This window comes from Rhamphochromis sp. 'chilingali', assembly GCF_963969265.1.
Source record: "Rhamphochromis sp. 'chilingali' genome assembly, chromosome: 5".
NCBI lineage: Eukaryota > Metazoa > Chordata > Actinopteri > Cichliformes > Cichlidae > Rhamphochromis > Rhamphochromis sp. 'chilingali'.
This window is the reverse complement of record NC_137932.1, coordinates 4,050,505-4,065,325: the sequence shown is the minus strand read 5'-3', so window position 1 is coordinate 4,065,325 and position 14,821 is coordinate 4,050,505. Positions and strand designations below refer to the sequence as shown.

General features: G+C 43.3%; 1 protein-coding gene across 4 annotated transcripts in view; it reads left to right on the top strand.

The window, feature by feature from the left end:
• klhl29 (kelch like family member 29) overlaps positions 1–14,821 on the top strand; it is a 256,161-nt gene that overhangs the window by 179,081 nt on the left and 62,259 nt on the right. For all 4 annotated transcript variants that reach the window (XM_080882500.1, XM_080882501.1, XM_080882503.1 and 1 more), the window contains one exon: positions 9,279–9,477. In XM_080882500.1, coding sequence (XP_080738626.1) covers positions 9,279–9,477 — 199 coding nt within the window. The remainder of the gene's footprint in view (positions 1–9,278; positions 9,478–14,821) is intronic.

Here is a 14,821-nt window from a genome sequence, read left to right as displayed (position 1 = left end):
AGTATGTCTACATGCCTAAATGCACTGAATTATTGATATATGATTGGCTGATTAGCTTAGGCAGATGCATTAACAAGGTGTATCTAATAAAGTGGTTCGTGTGTGTCTGTCCCCTTTTTTATTTTATATGCTAGTCAGTGAATCCAAGAATAACCTGTATATTAATATGTGATTCAGGGGTGAACATGGTCATTGTAGCCTGAAAACAAGCCTTACACAAACGTGCGCGTGCATACAAACATGGAGTTTTTTATGTGCAAACTGAGTAGTCTAATCTCACGAGACAAAGGCTGGAAGAAAATGGTTTCCAGCATCATGTTTGCTCTCTGAAGGTGCTGACGGTGAGAGACCTGTCCTTCCTTTCACCTAGCAGTCCTTTGTGGGATAACACATCGCCCCAATTATAACAGGCCAGCTTCTGCCAAATCCCTGAATAGGACCTCCATTACGCTTCTCTTCAACATATTTCATAAAGGATCCTATCTTGCCAGGTGACTCAACCTGACAAAAGAGGCTGATTAATTGGCTCTTTGGAAAGCGGCCAACTAATGTAACAGCTAAAAAGAACAATTAATGGTGTATTTTTGTGATAAAAAAGGCCGGGCTGTCCATTAGAGAGGACCTGCTGTCCACTCATCAGAAATAACAATGGCCTAGCGTGACATGTGCAGCTCCCCCGCCCAAATTAATATAGTTAAAGGTATTACCTCTTATGCTTATAGGTTGCTGCTGATTATTATTTTTTTGGAGGGTTTGTACAGTTGACTCATGTAATGTGGTGATTTTTTTTTTTTTTCCCTCCAGCATTTGGTGAGAAAAAAATCATTTTCGCAGAACAAATGATGCTATCATTATGTAGTTAGAGTATTAAATAATCAAAGACATAAATGCTTTGAGGCTGAGTAAGGATATAAACTGAGTTTCCCTCACAGTTTTACGAATCATTTACCTTCAAAACTCCAAATGACCCTATCGGCGCAAGCATCACTTTTAATTTAGTACTTCTCTTCTTTTAGGCTCCGAGTTCAAATTAGAAACTTTTCATCTTCTCGAGCTCCTCGGGGAACGGTTAATTTGTTCTTTTTGTTGTTGTTTTTTTCTGATAAGAGGCGCTTTGTCACAGCAGTAGTCCTTGAAGAGGAAAGTGAAACTGTTGTAGAGTCCACTGGCAGCGGGATCTGTGACGTATGTGCACTTTGAAGAGGCCGAGCCGGGCAATGGAGATTGATGCGGCAGGCAAGGTTGGCCACTTTCCTCCGCTCTTCTCTCCACTTTGTCTCCGTGGCACACAAACGGACTCAGGGGCTCGCTGAGATGTCATCGTTCACGTCCCCATTTTCGTACTCAAAAACGTTCACACAAGAGCGAGAATCGCTCGCACGCGACTTCCAGAGCGGACGGGATCAGTGCGCCCCAGACCTCCGTTCTCATCGGTGCCCTTAGTCGTCCCAGAGCGCGCTCGGTCCTGATGTGTGCAGCCACTTTGAACCGCAGCCACTCAACCACCGCGGCTGCATGCCCAGAACAAAGTTACAGCATCTGATCTCCTCCGGGCGCGCTCATGAACACACAACAGCTGCGTGACACGCGATTCGTGGAAAACAAATGAGGGTATCTGCTCACAGGACGCCACCATTCTCAAACCTCTGCTATGCTATCGTCTGTGTTATTTAAGGGAAACGCTGTAATTACTGGAATCCACTCGATGTCAAAGAGAATTCAGTTTGTCAGAAAGTAAGCCAAAAACTTTTATGTTAATGTGAAGAAGGCAGCCGTACCTACAAATATGTTTCTAATGAAATCAGCAGAAGAAAGCTTTTAAAACATTTTTTTTTTTTGAATGAAGTCATGCTGAAACAGGCCTCGGAGGACAACGCATTGCACCTGTCAGTAGTTGCTCAGGGCAGCATCGAGCGTCTGTCGTCCTTTACGCCTCTCTCTATACCCCCCCACCCCCCAGTCCCTCCTTCTGGCTGATATGCACACACACAGTCATGCAAGCAAAAGAGCACAAACACGCTCAGCAAAGCATCACTTGAATCCAAATGAAGTGCCATTTGCGAGAGCATATTTTACTTGCTCATAATGTGTTACCAAAGGAAAAAAAGGCCATGCATGTATTTAGCTCACAGAAACCTGCTCACACACACACACACAAAGGGGTGCAGAGCCATGTTTGTTTCAACTGAGTGGGTTTTGTTAAGGCTGTGAGGGCAAACATTTAGTTCTTGCGCTATTGAACACACGTATAAGTCAGTAAGCTTGTGTGTGTGTGTGTGTTTAATTTTTAATGCAGGGTTGTGTTTTAAGTGTTGAGTCGTCCGTTTTTCACAGTAAAGCAGAGGAAATAGATAGGACCGCTCCTGTGTCATTTATTTGATGCCTCTGTGGCACTCAGTCATTTTACACACACACACACATGCACAGTAAGAAGCGTTAGTCCTCACTGACAGTAGTGGAATGGGAAATGCTCAGTGGACATTTGTCATCTTTGTTAGCAGCTGGCGGCCTCCCGGCTGCTTCTCTGCCGGCACTGACAGATCTGAGAGGCTCCCTGTTAGACACATTATCCCTGCCTTTCACGAGGCTCAACCTCCTCCGTCCACCTGCCCAAATGTGTGTGTGTGTGTGTGTGTGTGTGTGTGTGTGTGTGTGTGTGTGTGTGTGTGTGCATGTGTGAGGAGAAAGAGAAGTTTCGAAGTGGGCTGTGCAGCAGTGTTTCGGCAGTAGACGCAGTCTGACGAGGCTGCGGGGCATGTGTCTCCACTGACACTGACCCGGTGTGCTGTTGCGTAGCGGGTCATCGTGAGATTGAGTCCATTAGAGAAATGAAGTCAGAAGGTGTTGTCAGGGCTGCGTATCAGAATCTAAGTGGATATGAATACAAGCTCCTCGTAAATGCAGCTCATCCAGTGAGGATGGAACAGGGGAGGAAAAAAAAGCGAGAGTGGGCAGACAAGCTAAAAGCAGTACCTCCATATGTCCTCAGTCTCCTGTGGATTCTTTCCATATGTTCCACGTTTAAGAAAAAACTAATAAAAACATCAAACTCCTTCTTAGAAATCTGTAAGGATCATGCACAGTAGGCTTGATGTCTTGCAGTTGGCACTGTAGTGGATATAATTTGCATCCATTAGATGCCATCTCTGTTTAAAAGTGCACAAGGATTGCTTGGATGAGTAAGCGAGAAGATGAAAATGACAGGTCACACCATTCGTCTGCAGCGAAGGCGCCCGCATTCGCTCTGCGTGCGCCTGTGCATGAGAGACTGATTGCTTGAGAGCTTGTTGAAGATGGAGAGAAATGGAGCCGGATACGTGGCGCCTTTCCTCATCTGCTCAGAGGACGTCACCCATTGGTCTGAGTGTCGCGAGGATTCTCGTTTACCTCGGGGTTCATGTCGCACGCATGCACACGCATAGACAAATTAGTATGCTCATTAATGTATGTACTCTTCACTCATGCACGATTGCAAAGTCTTAAAAGTTAAAGCCCAAGGAGTTTAAATACCAAATCTTTGATTTACTTATCTTTGGATGAGCTTTGATTCATCCGAGTAAACCTGATACACATGAAATATGTCAACTGGAAGAGTTAAGTTCAACTTAATTATGAATTTGCACAGTGAAAATGTATTTTTCACGTTTCCATGGTGTGAAAAAGATGGCTCCAACATCTAGGTGTGTAAAGCGCAGCCACGAAAGAATTCCTGTAAATTTGGATTATTCATAAAGCCCATCAGCTGGTATGGTTGCAAAAAGAAATCTAGGAAAAAGCAACTATATTCCAGATGTGTGTCGTCAGTAAACACTTTGCTAATGACTTTGTGGACTCAGATGTTTGTTTTTAAGTCTTTGCTTTAAGCTAATATTTACATTTAAAGTAGAGCAGCGGGGTATAATTTGACTTGTGACTGCCTTTCACAGCGTCATTGGTTTCTCAGTCATATCCTCCTCTCACTCGTGACAACTGGTCTCAAAAGAGATGAGATGAGGGAGGGACGTGATGCTGAAGTGGAGGCTTCGGAACTTTGTTAGCTGCTTGTTAGTGCAAATTGAGAATCAGAAAGCTGGTTTAAGTGACTTTGAAGGTTGACGTGCTGGGATTATCCCCCACAACCCTGACAAGGTGTGCAGAAGAGCATCTCTGAACACACAACATGTCAAGCCTCGAAGCACATGGGCTACAGCAGCAGAAGACCACACCAGGTACCGCCGTGTCCGCTAAGATAGGCTCACTAAAATTGGACGACAAAAGATTGAAAAAATGTTGCCTGGTCTATTCGGTGTTGCTTCTTCCTGAGACGTTTGGGTCGAGTTGGGGAGTAATGGAATACATGTACCGGCGTTTAAAAAGGTGGTATTCAGAATACAGTTACTTTGTTGAAGTAAATGGATTACAGGGCGGTCTTTTCCTGTTTCATATGTTAGGCTGTCTCTATTTTTGGTAATTCCACACCAGTGGAAACCCAAACAAAACACACATTAAGAGAAGAATACATTTTAAACTCCACAGTTTACCTGTATTTGCTGAATCCACAGTAGGTCCATAATTCATTGAACTTTTGTCGTTTTACCTCTGTGCACAGCCACAGCTGATTTTAAATCAGGTAGTCAGCATGTAAGCGAAGTGCAGACTGTCAGTTTTAATTCACAAAAAAATGTAAAGAATTTTGCATCACCTGTTTAGAAATTACAGGCATTTTTTTATACACAGTCTCCCATGTTCCCCTTTTTCATTCAGCATGTGTTCATGTGTTCATAATGCTGAAATGTTCATGTTAAACAGGGATAGTGGTTTTACTGTTATTAATGTTTGCTAGTAAGCATTAAGCAAACATATGACTGAGACTGACTGGACTGTAGCTAGTTTTTGTTTGCTTTTGCAGGTAATTTGATCACCAAGCTGGTATCGGTCCATTTTTTTGGGGGGGGGGCATGATGCTGGGGCAGATTAATTCATACGCAGGCAAAGAAAAATCTCTGTTTCATAGTAATCCATCAAGCTGTTGTTGAGAAATTCCTTTCAAAACCATAAATGTGAAGCTCATTTGTTTTAGAAGACAAACAGCAGCCTGAGTAAACAGTATCTGCAATAATTTCTGCTTGACTAGTTTCAATAGCTGGCATGAAGCACGACTTTTTTCTTCTTTTTTTTCATGGGGTCTGACACTTTGGATTTGAATATTAGCACCAAGTGTGCAACTCTACTTCATTTCCATGCCGATATATGCATGTGTGGGAGGAAGAGCGACGAGCGGGGAATGGAGGTGGAGAGAGAGAGAGGCAGAAAGTGAAGAAGAAGTGGGAGAGATAGGGAGTTAGTTAGAATTAGAGATGGAGAGTAATTCTTTTTTAGAAATAGACGGACAGAGGGAGAGGGATGGCGGAAAGGGAGCTGAATTAAGGTAGAGAAAAGCTGCTAGGCACTCTTTCCCACACACACACATACATAGGGGATATCCCACACTGTTTACAGTGCAATCGAGTCAGCGGCTGGTTTATTTAATCAGAGTTCAGCCTCAGAGACTATACGTTGTCTTAATCTCCTTAACAAGATTTACCAGCCAGTCAACTTTTGGACAGAACACTCCGAACAGAATCCAGCAACTTTGACCACAAACAGCACAGGATGAAATCAGCGCGGTCATAGTGGATCCACTCCTGAATGCACCCATCTGTCTCTGGCTGTATTTACACGCACACGTGTGTGTCTGTGCACATGTGCGAGCTTGTTTTCAGGCAGATTTTTACCTGTATGTGGAAACAGTGTCTGTCCTAACCTTTTTTGCAGAGACCAGATGCTCTCTTTGAGGTAGTTTCACTGTCATTAAAAGATATTTGGCAAGGGAAGAGAGGCTACAACAGATGTGGCTTTATAGGTAGCTATGATTTGCAGATGGTACAGTAGGATGGTTTTGCTCTTTTTTTTCATGTTTGTTTAAGGAGACGTGAGTAAAAGAAAGGTGTGTGTGTGTGTGTGTGTGTGTGTGTGAGAGAGAGAGAGAGAGAGAGAGACTGAGCACTAAAATGGGAGTGGTTCTGCAGCGTGTGTGTGAACCTCTAACACAGATGTCCATCACTCCTTGAACGCTCTAGCTACTGGCTAGGAAGACGGTTATAGGCATGCACGCACAATTATATTATAAGTTAAATAGGGTTTTACTAACATTATGAGTTCTTGAAAAAAGCAGAATTAAATTACAGTTACTAATCAAAATGTTGACGATTACTTAGATTGTATGGTTTTTATGCTTACACGAATGCAGCAACATTAAGGTTAGGCGCAGGTCTGTTTATTTCTGTATACACTAAAAGGTTAAGAACAGTTTATCTGCCAATCAGATCGTTGCAGGCTGAGACGGGTGGCCATTTCCCCAGACAAGATCGCCTTCAGCGCTGGAAATTTACCAATATTTCCCTCATAAAATTTGAAAGCGGTTCTAATATTACAGTAAAAAGTAAAGCTTGTTTATCAGCGGTCACCATCAAAATGCTGGATATTAGATGTGAAGAACTATCTAGACCCTGAGGTCTTCGCTTCATTATGACTCAATTTAAATTTTTTATTTTTTCATTTTTAGGAAGTTTTAATTAGGTGCTTGCTTTGATGTGTTAATTAAATGGCTGTTATATGTCAAAAGTAACCTTCCCAACTGGTCGCAGGCATTTTTAGAGTTTCCAGCTCAACTGAGCTGTGTGATGTCGGACTGCGAGCCAGTCCACCTGCCGTTCCAAATAAGAGCAAGGCTTCCAGATGTGCGCACAGGCAATCGAGCACATTTATTTCTGTAGTGCCCTTAGGGCACCACCTGGCTGAAACTGCCCCATATACAGCTTTAATTTAGTTCTGAGGGCCAGAAGAGTCCGTAGAGGACCTATTTCTGATAACCTGCAGATTTCTGTGCGAGATTTCACGAGCCACATGAATTTTAAACACAACAAAATTCAATATTTCCTTCTTCAGACTGTTGTGTTTTTAAAGATATTTATCTTAATGAAAAATTACTATTAAATATGGCCTTTTAACATTTCGCCACAGCCGATTACAGGTATTAATAACTTGATAGGATGTCCGAAGAGGTGTAGGTTGAAGCAGACTTGGAGTACAGTACCTTGTAATGGAAGTCCATAGCAGTAAGCCTGAAGCTTAAGTCCTCCATTTGAGTGTGACATGACTCGGTAACTACTGGGGCAAATCTCCCACTATGGGGGCACTTTAATTGGAAGTAGTAGCTTCTCTTGAGTAAAGAAGTCTTCCCTTAAGAATATTGCAGAATGCTAAGGAGCTTGCTCTGACTTCACCTTCTCTGTGTTTGAGCTGAGGTGCTCGGAGCGATTGCAAGTGTTTATGTAGGAACTGAGCTGTTTGTTTGATAAACTGCACTGTGGCAATTCATAGATGAGGGAAACAGACAGTCCCAAACGCAGGACAGCGTTTTGCTCCGAGCGTGCTCACAGAGAGGAAATGTCATCAGCAGATTTCTCTGGCTGCCATAAAACCATCACTTCGTCTCTCCCACCTTGTCTTTCTTCAGATCGTTCGACGTACTTTTATCCTTTTCTGCCTTGCCTCCTCTTTTCCTCCCGTTGTGTCATCACTTGTCTTCCCACCCCCCACTTCCCATGCCCTATCTACTTCCTCTCGCGCTTGTCTCTCCGTCTTTTTGTCCCGCAGTCTGACATCTTATTTACTTCTTTCTGGTCAGATGAGCTCAGGACATCGCTGGAGAGCAGATGGGACACATGCCAGACTTAAAAGGCCTCAGGTGGAGGGGAGAGAGAGAAAGGGAGATATGCTTAGGCAGTGTCTGCTTATTATTTATACTCGGCTGAATGATGCTTCTCTCAGCCCGTTGTTCTGTCGCCCTCCCCGCGTGGCTCGTCTGCGCCGCTCTGAGCCAAAGGGTCAATGGGGTCAGCCTCCACCCAACTCTCTGCCGCTCCGTCCGTGCTTGTTTACAGCTTTTTACTGTCAGCGTAGACGAGGCTCCCGTGGGGTCGGCGGTGAGGTGTGAGGGGGGACACACATACACATGTACACACAGACTGGAGGGGAGGCAAAAAAAAAAAAATTCACTCAGCAGCCAGAGCTATAGACAAGGTTGCTATAGCAACAGCCTGTCCTACCTCTGAGCTGAACACCTATACAGTATAAGCATAAATGCATGCACGCCCGGAGATGAAACAAACACAAATATGCTAAAGTTGCTATACTAAAAAGATTCCCTCCCCCCCCATTACCTTCAAAGCCTAATTGTCATTAACCAGCTCGGCACCGCGGGAAATTGATGGTGCCAGTTTTATGTTACAGAAAAAAATTAAAAAAAATCTTGCTGGTGGCACTGCAGCATCTTGGCTTGAATGGGCTGTGATTAGCCAGAACTGGGTCTTAATTTAGCTGCAAAAGAGCATTAGCTGTCTCATGAAAGATTTTTATTTGGAGATGGGGGTGGTGGGAGATTCCCACCCCACCACCGCCCCCCGCCGACAGTGTCAGCTGTGTCATCGTAGCCGAATGCACCTACCAAAGTGAGATGAGGCTCGGATCTTACTGTAAACTTTCAGTTCAAAACAAGTCTCCAGAGTTCCTTTTATTTGCTTTTTTGGAAAATTACTGGGGAAATTCAGTCACTTCAATCTGTGAGGACTCGATTAGGCATTTTCTCATTTTTCTCTACACGTTTTAGCATTTTTGTCCGATATGAGTGTAGAAATTTTAGAAAATGCGTGCAGGGTTTCACTACATCTTTCAAGTTTTGACACTGACGGTAACAGAGCTAATGGTCTCGCTACTGCCAGGTTTCCTCACGCTAACGGTCCCGGCTTTTATCAAACATTTCTTTTCCCAGCAAGAAACACAAATGTTGGCTATACAGCAAGAACACTGTTCTTTGATCACTTCAACTAAAATGAATTCAAACACTGTTAGTGTTCAGTAAATTGGAACTTTATTAACAATAACACAACTTACAGTCAATTTGAAAATTTTTAAAGAACCCAACAAACCTAAAAAAATGAGGTGAAAAAGAACCTAAAAGAACATTCACACACTCACACTCTGATGGATCTACCAGGGAAACTCTTGCTTAAGGATATTTTCAAACGCAGTCATCGAGGAAACTGAGATCAAACCGCCGTCCTTCTAATTGGTGGACAACCCACTCTGTTTCTTTATTTAGATCTCTTTCAGGTTATTTAAGCAGCACTCACTAACTGCAACCTGGAACAAGTAATGACTCTCTGTTCCTTTCCCTCCTTTTATGTCTCTCTTATCAGCATTTGTCAGAGCTGTTAGCGGTGGTGCGTCTTCCCTTCATCCACCCGTCCTATCTGCTGAACGTAGTGGACAACGAGGAGCTGATCAAATCTTCAGAGGCGTGTCGCGATCTGGTGAACGAAGCCAAGCGTTACCACATGCTGCCTCACGCACGGCAAGAGATGCAGACGCCGAGGACCCGCCCCAGACTTTCTGCCGGTACGTGCGCACACATAAAGCACAGATAAACTGACGTCCATCATTTGTGCCCTGGCCTCGGTAGCGGTCACGTGATCTGCCTCCCACATAACTGACCAGTCGGCGCTGTCGGCATCTGGGCGCCCACACGCTCACACATATCCTCGATTCATATTTTACTGCAGCAAGGTGACCGAGAGGTCAGGGCTCCACACGAGACGCGGGCTCGCCAGTGCACTAGATTGATTTTTTTTTTTAGCCCACAACTCAAAGGCGGTGATTTAGAACTCGGTAATGTTTTGCACACAGCTACTGTAAACGCTCGAACGTACATGTGGGCAACGGGTCACGTATCCAAAAGTCACGACACATTTTACTTTCAGAAGTCGCTCAAACGGCTTCTGCATCGAGTCTGATTGAGGTAACCTTGAAAAGTTAAACACGGCCAGCTGTAGTGGCTTTCCAAGGATTGTGCAAGATGCTATAAACTTTTATTAAAGCAAACCTAGCACATAAACAACTTTCTTAACAGCAGCTAGGCACAGTAGGATTTCTTGCTTTGAGATTCTTGGAACTGGCCGATCATTTGCTCTTCTACTGCAACCCAAGTCCAAGTCATTTGAAGACAGTGTTTGTTTACATCGTTAAAATCAAAGGATAATTCCAGAAAATTGGAGGGCGCCTGCAAATTGCTTTTGGCCGTCAGATTTCTTTTTCCCCGTAGGTCGGCCAGGATCCCGTTCTTCACCCTGTAAAGCTTTACCTAATTATAGCGTCTGCGTGGCATTATGAGTTTCGCACCAGCACACCTTAGCGTTCAGCACAAGTCATTTCTGCATGGTAGAATAAAGATAATTGCCTAACAAATGGGACTTTATGCAGGTCAGTTTACCGAGCCGACTCTGCTCTCCGGCCGTGGAGTTTTTGAAAACATGGGGAGGTCAGCCTTAGGTCAATATCTTATTCTTTTGCATCTTTAATCCAGCAGCACGAGAAGAATTATCTGTTTCTTGAGAGAAGACATTTGTGGCGTTACATATGCTCACCTTCATCCCATTACTCATCCTCGAGCCGCTAGTTTCTCTTTGTTCTCGGCACTTTCTTGAAGCATTTTCTGTCAAGGCGCATTTTATAGTGTTTGGTATGTGCATATCTTATGCCTTCTACATCCCCCATTATGCAGGCTGAAGTGTGTATTGATTTCCAGTTGCTTGTGGCTCTGTACAACAGAATTATATAAATGCATAAATGCTGCTGGGATGAATACATTCATGATGCATTATACCCCAATGGCTCAATGAATGAGAAATATATGTAAGTTTTTCCGATCAAGTTTTGAACTCCCGTGAAGCTAAAACACTTATTATGACTGACTGTCTGAGGCATGCATTTAATCAGGGCGTCACTGCCGAGAAGCCTGCGTTCTAATGCACTGAATGCACCTTTTCTTGTTTGGGTTAGCAAATGCTTTTTGCATCATTTTAACATATTTTACGATGCTTAAGCGTGCACGTGATGCCAAACGCGCTTGTTCGCCTGCCTCGCTTCTGTTGCTCAACCATCTGCTCCGCTGGGCAAGGTGGGTTCTGCGCAGCGGGGCACGTCGTCGCTGGGATTTCACCGCAGACGAGGAGACGGCAAGAAAGATAAAACGATGAAGACTCGAAGGAGAGTTTGAGGTTGTTCGGTATCACTCGCGTGTAGGCGAACCAGTGATAAGGAAGAACAGGAGGAGAGGTCACAGAGGGGGAGAGAAGGGGATCAGAAATGAAATTTGAAGGGCAGACATTTGATTGAGTTTATTCCTTGAGCATGCGTCTCGTTGTGTAAGCAGTAAGCTAGTGTGTGTGTGTGTGTGTGTGTGTGTGTGTGTGTGTGTGTGTGTGTGTGTGTGTGTGTGTGTATTTTAAATGTGCACAAGCAGATGGGGCACCACCTGAGCTCGGTTGATAAGTCTGTCATGCGGAAAAAGAAAGGAAAACTGCCATCCGTGAAGCACTTCTTGCTGAGCGCAGTCAATCTGTGAACTTGTGAGTCGCGTGCATGCGTGGGTGTGTTACAGTGTGCGTGCGGACACACGCCTCACACCTCCATTTCTTTACACTCGAGATAAATTTGAGTCGAATTGCACTTTTTCCAGCCTTGAATTTTTTTAAAGTTATTCTTGCGGGACATATTTTTAATTAACATCCTTTCACATTGAGACTTAAATAATAAGAGTTGCGCTCATGGTGCCGGTGTTCCTCGGATCATTAAGGCTGACTATTTAAAAAAAAAAAAAAAAAAGGAATAAGACAAGTCGTATATATTTAATTTCATGGGGGGGAGGAAATGAATAAAACACCCAAATTGGTTTGCGAGCCAATTAGTTTTGCGTTTTAGGAAAATCTTGTTATTGTTGTTTTGGGGTTTGTTTTTTTTTCCAAGGATGCAACAAATGGGACACAGGAAGTTAATTAGCGAGCTTCTGATGGAGCCAGGCCAGCTCTTTATCCCCTATGTTTAGGCTTTGTTAAAGACAAGGTGTCTGTTTGGCTGGTAGGTAACAGAGATAATTCTCTGACATCTTAACCTAAGGTCAGAGTGAAAGGTAAGGGTCGAATATCCCAGCTGATGGTGGGCAAAAGGCAGGGACCGCCCAGTTCAGCCTGTATATATAAACTATTGAACGACTTAAGATCGAGGTTTGAAGTTTTTAAAATTCAACGTGTTTGAACTTTTGTTCAAACAGACAATAAAATATCTGATCAGACGAGAGACAGTTTCTAAAGTCAGATTTTTAAATGATCGTCTAACATGCACATCAATAGCATTACAAATGTGACAAGCTGTACGGTCTCTAAGGATGTCATCAAGACTTCGTGGGGATTTATGCTTGAGTGTGTAATTTACTCCGTAGCTGTGTCGTAGCGCTCACCCCCCTGGAAGTGTAGCTAAACGTCAGGTCGACGTAACCTGAAACTACTGCTGTTGGCCCGTTCAGTACTCGATTCCTCCTGTGCCACCCCTGCTGGATGGGTCGTGTGTGGGCTGCGTGGACACCCAAGTTAACACCCAACTGGTTCAAGCTCAAGGTCAGAGGTCACCTTTATACTGACACCTCATTTTATATCAATGAAGACGTTGTTTGACGACCATTCGAATAGGTTTGGGGGTTTTCCAAAGGTAGCTGCACAGGTAGAGACAGCCCTCACTAACTTCTGTTGCACATCCAGTCATTTTATTCCATATCCAGGCCTGAGACGTGACAGAAACCACTCGGTGCAGAAAAGAGCTTAAAGGGTTACTCCTAGTAGGCTTTCACAGGATAAAGAGCTAGTAACTGTGTAAAGTACCATGTTGGTCAGCAATAGCTGTTCTGCACACGGAGCAACATTAGCATTAATGATTTTGTTTTTGTCCATATCATCAGTGTGCATCCACTATTCACTCTCCTTCTCGCTGTTTTCTGAGTATCCTGATGTGTTTATACTGTTTGAGCTGTTAAATGTACCAGCGTTACTGAACACGTAGCAGAAAGTGGCTTTTCTGAGAGAGTTTCTTACTGAAATCAGTTGCCGAATGCCAGGAAACAGTCTTGACGAGAGAGCAGTAAGAATTTAATGAAGTAAAAGAAATGTGACTTTACAGCCCATAAAAACTTGCCAGTTTTTTAAACATACTAAAAGGCACCAGAGGGTAGAAGTACAAGCTCCCATTCCTAACTGTACATAAGTAAACAACAGCAAATATTAGCTACTTTCTTAATATAGATGTATACGCTTTAGATATGGTTTTCTTTTTTTCTGAAGATACTAAATGTGCTTGTGAAATTTCATTTGTTCCAGGGTTTTGCTGAATTAAGCTCATAAATCATGACAAGTGTAAGCTAACCGCTAATAAGAATATTAATGGCCTATGAAGATACACGCTGCAGTGTGCTTATAAGATGGAATAGCAGGAACTTTTTTTTAAGTTTAACAGAAAGTGAGACATTTTAATGAGTACTTGCTCCATTAGCTGCAAGCTCTAAAAAAAAAAAAGGAAGTTATTTCTATTGTGGCTAAACAGAAGCAGCCAGATGGTTTTCACACATCCCTTAATTGTCTTGTTTTTGCCAGGTTTTTCTTTATGTAGAATCCTGCTGTGCTGCAATGTTGTAATTTCTCTCCTTCTCTTGCTTTTCTTTTTTTTTGGACTTAATTGCTCGGTTTTTATTGATTGTTAATCAGTCACTCTGACAAGCCCTGGCATGTCACGTTTTGTTTTGCTCTTTGCAGAGTAAATAATACTGTGTTGATGGGGAAAAAATAGAATAAGATCAATCTGTTTGTAACGATACTGGACGACGTTAGGGCACAAAGCTCATTTTTTTTCCTCTGGAGACAAAAGTCGTGAAACCCGAATCACAACCGTGACATGAAGTTCATTCTTCAGCTGAGAACTTTAATTTCATTGGATGCTAATTAAGGAGCCAAAAAATGTGTTCGGCATCGAAACTGGCTCTCTGTGATCTTCAAATACAAATGCAGATTTAAAATTAGATGTGTTAATACGCTCGGTTACTGCGTGAATGTGTGCGCACCGATAGCGATGTTGCATCTTTTCTTTTTTTGCATTTTTTTTTAAACATAATGTGCACCATTGATTTAAATGTGTTTTTTTTTTCCTCTTGTCACCCCTAATTTCCCTCGGTTTGCTGCTGCATCTGTGCATTTTGCGTTAACTGCCTTCTGTCTTTCACATTTGGCCCAAAAAGTCTTGGGTAAAGTGAAAACTATGGGTGTCTCGTAATGAATCCGTGGCATTTTGTGTAGTGTATGTGAATCCATTAGCTGCTAATTGGTTAATTAGACTGTGGATGTGCATCTGATTAGCTGTCATTAGACTTTGCAGGGGATCGGGAGGGGATTAAACAGCCGCCGGTGCTGCAAATTTTGCCCTCAAACATTTTTGCCTTAAGTCGTATGAGTTGCACTCCAGCTTTGAGGAGTGTTGACATCCATATACAGTTTGCGTTTGCCTGCTATTAAGCAGCAAGCTAAGTTTTCTTTTGTGTGCATGCTGTGTGCGAATGTGCGTGCACCGAGACAAACTCATACATTATGCTCCCATTTCCTTCTCTCCACATGTGTCACTGTGCTCGGCTCAGAGGAGGGTGGAGAGCGCCAGGGCAAACTGTTAACTCAACCCAGCCAAGTGGAATAGCACTCAGACAAATGAGCTGTAATGACTAGGAGACGCAGGGGTCCTGCTCGCCTCATACTGTTTCTCTGTCTTTGCTCACTCGCACACACACTCACATTGTTAAAACTTTAAATGCATACACTGTGGGAGGGAATCCTTAAACAGTAGCTGCACTCTCAGCCAGCCTTTCCCTCTGTCC